The 7,500-nt window shown below is 46.3% G+C and overlaps 1 protein-coding gene across 4 annotated transcripts in view; it reads left to right on the forward strand.

Moving 5' to 3' along the window:
- LOC139757556 (synaptogenesis protein syg-2-like) overlaps positions 1-7,500 on the forward strand; it is a 202,724-nt gene that overhangs the window by 94,630 nt on the left and 100,594 nt on the right. For all 4 annotated transcript variants that reach the window (XM_071678146.1, XM_071678145.1, XM_071678148.1 and 1 more), the window contains exon 3: positions 3,539-3,706. In XM_071678146.1, coding sequence (XP_071534247.1) covers positions 3,539-3,706 — 168 coding nt within the window. The remainder of the gene's footprint in view (positions 1-3,538; positions 3,707-7,500) is intronic.

The following is a 7,500-nucleotide window of genomic DNA, read 5'->3' on the forward strand; positions in this document are numbered from 1 at the left end:
AAAGGCGATGGTTGAGAATATATATATATATATATATATATATATATATATATATATATATATATATATATATATATATATATTCCTATGAGTCCACGGGGGAAAATGAAACACGAAAAGTTCCCAAGTGCACTTTCGTGTCATAATCACATCATCATCATCATCATCATCATCATCAGGGCCCAAGTGCACTTTCGTGTCATAATCACATCATCATCAGGGAGACACAAGAGTGAAATATAACAGTCACTTGATATACATCGAAGAGACGAAGCTAGGACGCCATTTGGTAAACATATGATATATCACATCATGCCCTCCAACAGCAAGGACTCGAACCGGGGACCTTTTCGTGGTAGCTGGGAACGCTAACCCGCTAGACTGTGATCCTAGCCTAGCGGTTTAGCGTTCCCAGCTACCACGAAAAGTGCCCGGGTTCGATCCCTCGCCGTTGCAGGGCGTCATGTGTCCATGAAAGCGTGCGTACGTATGCAGTGTATATGTATATGTATATGTGTGTGTGTGTGATATATATATATATATAATAATAATGTTAATATATATATTAATATATATAATATTTATATATAATAAATAAATGTATATATATAATATATGCCTAACATCGATGGAGACAGTATTGTTTTTAGCTGTTAACTTGGGACATGTACTCCTAACCTCTCTCTCTCTCTCTCTTCTCCATCCTCTCATCCTCTCTCCTCTCTCTCTCTCTCTCTCTCTCTCTCTCTCTCTCATCGTCCTCACACATCATTCTCTCATCTCTCACTCTCTCTCTACTCTCTCGACAGATGAGCAACGCTTGTTAAGCATACGAGATATGAAAATCCCTCTCTCTCTCTCTCTCTCTCCTCATCACTCTCATTCTCTCCTCTCTCTCCTCCTCTCTCTCTCATCGCTCTTACTCTGTATCTATCTAATCTAACTGATCTATCTCGAGAGAGAGAGAGCAAAATGAAATCCCTCTTCCGTTGGCGTGTTCAAACTGGAGACAGCCATTGGTTCGGCGTTTGTGAAGGCGGGGCGGGGATGTGATGTAAGCTGGCTCGTGATTGGTTGGCCGGGTTATTTTTCTCCACAGAGAGCCAATTAGTGCTTAGGGAAAAGGCAATTTCAGTTTAAATTGCCACAAGACATTGGAGTGGTTCACAAATTAGAATAGGAAGCTAGATTATGAGATTATTATTTTTTTTAACCCCATTTCTCCTTCAAAACTCACTAAAACCCCTGAAAACTCTATACTCATATTTTACCTTAGAAGAACTGAGATGGGGAAATTAATTTGGCTGTTGAAGAGGAAACGTATTTGACTATTTAATTCAGCTTGACGTCACAAGGGTCTTCATGAACGATACGAAATGTGAAAAGTTCCATTTGAGGTGATATGAACGATACGAAAGGCGATGGTTGAGAATATATATATATATATATATATATATATATATATAAATATAAATATATATATAAATATATTCCCTATGATTTCCACGGGTGGAAAAAAGAAACACGAAAAGATCCCAAGTGCACTTTCGTGTCATAATCACATCATCATCAACACATCTCAGTGCCCAAGGCACATTCGTGTCATAATCACATCATCACCAGGGAGACACAAGAGTGAAATATTCAGTCACCTTGTATACATCAAGAGACGAAGCTAGTACGCCATTTGGAAAACAAATATATATCACATCATCCCTCCAACAGCAAGACCATCGAACCTGGACCCATTTTCGTGGTAGCTGGAACGCAAACCCGCAAGACAGTATCCATAGCCTAGCGGTTAGCTGTTCCAGCCTACCACGAACAAAAGTGCCCGGGTTTCGAACCCTCGCCGTTTGTAGGCGTCCATGTGGTCCCATGAAAGCCGAGTGCATACGTATTAAGAGTAATATATATATATATATATAAATATTATAATATAATAGATAAATATTTTTTTTTTTTTTTTTTTTTTTTAATAACTTTTGTTAGCTGTCTCCGCGTTTATGCGAGGTAGCGCCAAGTAACAGACGAAAGAAATGGCCAACCCCCCACCCCCCCCCCCCATACACCCCAAAAAAAAAAAAAAAATGTCCATGACATACGCCACACACGCAAATATCATCCCTACACAAGGCTTTCCATGGTTTACCCCAGACGCTTCACATGCCCTGATTCAATCCACTGACAGCACGTCAACCCCTGTAAACCACATGACTCCAATTCACTCTATTCCTTGCCCTTCCTTTCACCCTCCTGGCATGTTCAGGCCCCGATCCACACAAAATCTTTTTCACTCATCTTTCCACCTCCAATTTGGTCTCCCTCTCTCCTCGTTTCCCTCCACCTCCACAATATAGTCCTCTTGGTCAATCTTTCCTCACTCATATCTCTCCCAGTTGCCCAAACCATTTCAAACACCCTCTTCTGCTCTCTCAACCACGCTCTTTTTTATTTCCACACATCTCTCTTACCCTTACGTTACTTACTCGATCAAACCACACTCACAACCACACATTGACCTCAAAATCTCAATTCCACACATCCATCCTCTCTGCGCACAACTCTATCCAATCCCACGACCTCGCAACATACAACATTGTATGTATATATAAATATATATATAATATATATATATATATTATATATATATTATATATATAAGCCCTAACATACGATGACGAAACAGTTGTTTTAGCTGATTACCTGGGACAATGGTTCTCCTAATCCTCTCCCTCTCCCCTCATCTCGTCTCAACCGTCTCCACGCCCTCTCTCTCCTCCCTCAATCTCCTCCTCTCCTCCTCTCACTCTCTCTCTCACTTCATCACCCTCATCATCTCTCTCTCTCTTCTCTCACTCAAGCTGGCCAGCAGGATTGGCTCTCTCAATACATCAACAAGTGCATTGCAGGTGTTAAGTGATCGGACATTAGATATACACAGGTGTTTGTGTATGTACAACAGATGTGTATGTACAACAGGTGTGTTTGGACAAACATGTGTATGTACAACAGATGTGTATGTACAACAGATGTGTATGTACAACAGATGTGTACGTACAACAGATGTGTATGTACAACAGATGTGTGTACAACAGATGTGTATGTACAACAGATGTGTACGTACAACAGATGTGTATGTACAACAGATGTGTATGTACAACAGATGTGTGTACAACAGATGTGTATGTACAACAGATGTGTATGTACAACAGGTGTGTTTGGACAAACAGATGTGTACGCACAACAGATGTGTATGTACAACAGATGTGTTTGGACAAACAGATGTGTACGTACAACAGATGTGTATGTACAACAGATGTGTACGTACAACAGATGTGTATGTACAACAGATGTGTACGTACAACAGATGTGTATGTACAACAGATGTGTTTGGATACCAGAGAACAGATGCGTTGCGGATCAACCCTTAGACCTCTTTAAACCAAACTCTGTGACCACAGATGTGCATGTGTGTGTGTGTGTGTGTGCCCCAGACCTTTCATTAAACAGGTGTTCCTGAACCTCTGTCTTGCAGGCTTGGCCGAGGAGGAGGGGGAGGCTGCGGCAGGAGGAGGGGAGAAGCAGGTGTTCCGCGTGCGGCCGGAGAGTGTGCAGGTGCGGGCTGGCGAGAACGTGTACCTCTGTTGTATCGTGGACCACCAGCGGGGCAAGGCCCAGTGGACCAAGGACGGCTTCGCTCTAGGTAAGGTCCACCCACCCCTCCACCAACCACACCCTCCACTCCACCTCTCCACCACCCCTCCACTCCACCTCTCCACCACCCCTCCACCATCCCTCCACCCCTCCACCCACCCCACCACCACCCCTCCACCACACCCCTCCACTCCACCCACCCCTCCACCCCTCCACCACCACCCCTCCACCATCCCTCCACCCCTCCACCCACTCCACCACCCACCCCTCCACTCCACCCACCCCTCCACCCCTCCACCACCACCCCTCCACCACCCCTCCACCACACCCTCCACCCCATCACCACCCCCCTCCACCCCAACCCCCTCCACCACCCCGTCGCTTCCCCCCCCCCCCCCCGGTTGAATCCGGTCAGGATTTTGACCGGATCCGGTGCAGTATCCACACATACGCGCGCTATGCGAGTAATAAATTAACATGTAAAAAAAAAATATCGTCTGGTAGCGATTTTCCGTATGCAAATTTTCCTGGTTTTTATCATCACTACCGGCCGAGAGAAATGAGAAAAATGTAATCAAATGTAATCGAAAATGGCAGAGTAATGTAGTTGAGGGTGCGGGCGACATGTGGCAGCTCCCATCAGCCAATCAGGTGACCGCATTTATCGGGCGGTGTCTTTTTTTTTGTGTCAGTCAGTTTGATTCGAAGCCTGGGTTTTAGGATGGTCCGTGACCTGGGTTTTAAGATGGTCCGTGATCTGGGTCTTAGGATGGTCCGTGACCTGGGTTTTAAGATGGTCCGTGATCTGGGTCTTAGGATGGTCCGTGACCTGGGTTTTAAGATGGTCCGTGATCTGGGTCTTAGGATGGTCCGTGACCTGGGTCTTAGGATGGTCCATGACCTTGGTCTTAGGATGGTCCGTGACCTGAGTCTTAGGATGGTCCGTGACCTTGGTCTTAGGATGGTCCGTGACCTCGGTCTTAGGATGGTCCGTGACCTATGGTCCGTGACCTCGGTCTTAGGATGGTCCGTGACCTGAGTCTTAGGCACAGAGGAACCCAGGCACTGTGTCATAGTGGCACAGAGGAACCCAGGCACTGTGTCATTGTGGCACAGAGGAACCCAGGCACTGTGTCATTGTGGCACAGAGGAAGCCAGGCACTGTCATTGTGGCACAGAGGAACCCAGGCACTGTGTCATTGTGGCACAGAGGAACCCAGGCACTGTGTCGTTGTGGCACAGAGGAATCCAGGCACTGTGTCATTGTGGCACAGAGGAACCCAGGCACTGTGTTGTTGTGGCACAGAGGAACCCAGGCACTGTGTCATTGTGGCACAGAGGAAGCCAGGCACTGTGTCATTGTGGCACAGAGGAAGCCAGGCACTGTGTCATTGTGGCACAGAGGAACCCAGGCACTGTGTCAGTGTGGCACAGAGGAATCCAGGCACAGTGGCACAGAGGAAGCCAGGCACTGTGTCATTGTGGCACAGAGGAAGCCAGGCACTGTGTCATTGTGGCACAGAGGAAGCCAGGCACTGTGTCATTGTGGCACAGAGGAACCCAGACACTGTGTCATTGTGGCACAGAGGAACCCAGACACTGTGTCATTGTGGCACAGAGGAACCCAGGCACTGTGTCGTTGTGGCACAGAGGAACCCAGGCACTGTCATTGTGGCACAGAGGAACCCAGGCACTGTGGCACAGAGGAACCCAGGCAGTGTCATTGTGGCACAGAGGAAGCCAGGCACTGTGTCATTGTGGCACAGAGGAAGCCAGGCACTGTGTCATTGTGGCACAGAGGAAGCCAGGCACTGTCTCATTGTGGCACAGAGGAAGCCAGGCACTGTGTCATTGTGGCACAGAGGAAGCCAGGCACTGTGTCATTGTGGCACAGAGGAACCCAGGCACTGTGTCAGTGTGGCACAGAGGAATCCAGGCACTGTGGCACAGAGGAACCCAGGCACTGTGTCATTGTGGCACAGAGGAACCCAGGCACTGTGTCATTGTGGCACAGAGGAACCCAGGCACTGTGTCATTGTGGCACAGAGGAAGCCAGGCACTGTGTCATTGTGGCACAGAGGAACCCAGGCACTGTGGCACAGAGGAACCCAGGCACTGTGTCATTGTGGCACAGAGAGGGGGACCGACCTCCGCCTCTTCCTGTCAATCCTTCAGGACCCTCCAAATCCTCTTATTAGGGAAGGGGAAGTGGAAGGGGAAGGGGGTGGCCCGTGCCCTTCATGTGGTCTGCTTCCGGCCACACCCCCTCCCCTCTGTGTGTGTGTGTGTGTGTGTCTGTGTGTGTGTGTGTGTGTGTGTCTGTGTGTGTGTGTGTGTGTGTGTGTGTCGGGATTACGGAGACAAAAAGCCAGGGTTTACCTTCGTTATGTGGATTATGGAATGGGGGAAGAGGAGGAGGAAGAGGGAAAGGGGGTGAAGGGGGGAAAAACATGGCGAAGGGAAATATTTGACGAGGGGGGAGAGAAGGAAGAGGAGGAGGAGAGGGTGGTTAGTTGGTTGCGGTGGGGGAAAGATGAGACCACACTCTCTTTTGGAGGGGGGGGGGGATAAATATGAGAGAGAGAGAGAGAGAGAGAGAGAGAGAGAGAGAGAGAGAGAGAGAGAGAGAGAGAGAGAAAGAGAGGTAATCCTCTCCCACTGGTAATGGAAGAGCACTCTGCTCCACATACACAGAGAGCGACATCCACTCATAGAAACCCTTTTCGTGCCTTCCTCTCCAGAATATATATATATATATATATATATATATATATATATATATATATATATATATATATATATATATATATATATATATATATTCCTATGAGTCCACGGGGAGGAAAATGAAACACGAAAAGTTCCCAAGTGCACTTTTGTGTCATAATCACATCATCATCAGGGGAGACACAAGAGAGAAATATAACAGTCACTTGATATACATCGAAGAGACGAAGGTAGGACGCCATTGGGTAAACATGTGATTGTGATTGGACAGTATATATATATATATATATATATATATATATATATATATATATATATATATATATATTTTTTTTTTTTTTTTTTTTTTTTTTTCTTTTAAACTATTCGCCATTTCCCGCGTTAGCGAGGTAGCGTTAAGAACAGAGGACTGGGCCTTAGTGGAATATCCACACCTGGCCCCCCTCTGTTCCTTCTTTTGGAAAAAAAAAAAATATATATATATATATATATATATATATATATATATATATATATATATATATATATATATAGTTGCCACAAGTATGTGGGCTACGACTGTACACATGTTTTTGGACACAAACATATGTGTTTGTACACACAGGTCTGTGAAATTCCCACACACACACACACACACACACACACACACACACACACACACACACACACACACACACACACATTCACACATACACACACACACACACACACACATTCACACATATACACACACACACACACACACACACACACACACACACACACACATTCACACATACACACACACACACACACACACACACACACACACACACACATACACACACACACACACACACACACACACATTCACACATACACACACACACACACACACACACACACACACACACACATACACACACACACACACACACACAGAGGGAGGTGGGTGAAAGCCTTGGAAGCGGCGCATTACAGATCGTCCAATGTTAGTCGTTTCAACCCCCCCTTATTTTTTAGGGGGAGGGAAGGGGTTGTGGGGGGTTATTGCAGGGGGGGGAAGGGGGGATGGTTGTTTGGTTGTTGAGGGTAATGGCCTTTGACGTGGCCTAATTACCCTGTCTCCCCTCACCC

This window comes from Panulirus ornatus, chromosome 27, assembly GCF_036320965.1.
Source record: "Panulirus ornatus isolate Po-2019 chromosome 27, ASM3632096v1, whole genome shotgun sequence".
In the NCBI taxonomy this organism is placed as follows: domain Eukaryota; kingdom Metazoa; phylum Arthropoda; class Malacostraca; order Decapoda; family Palinuridae; genus Panulirus; species Panulirus ornatus.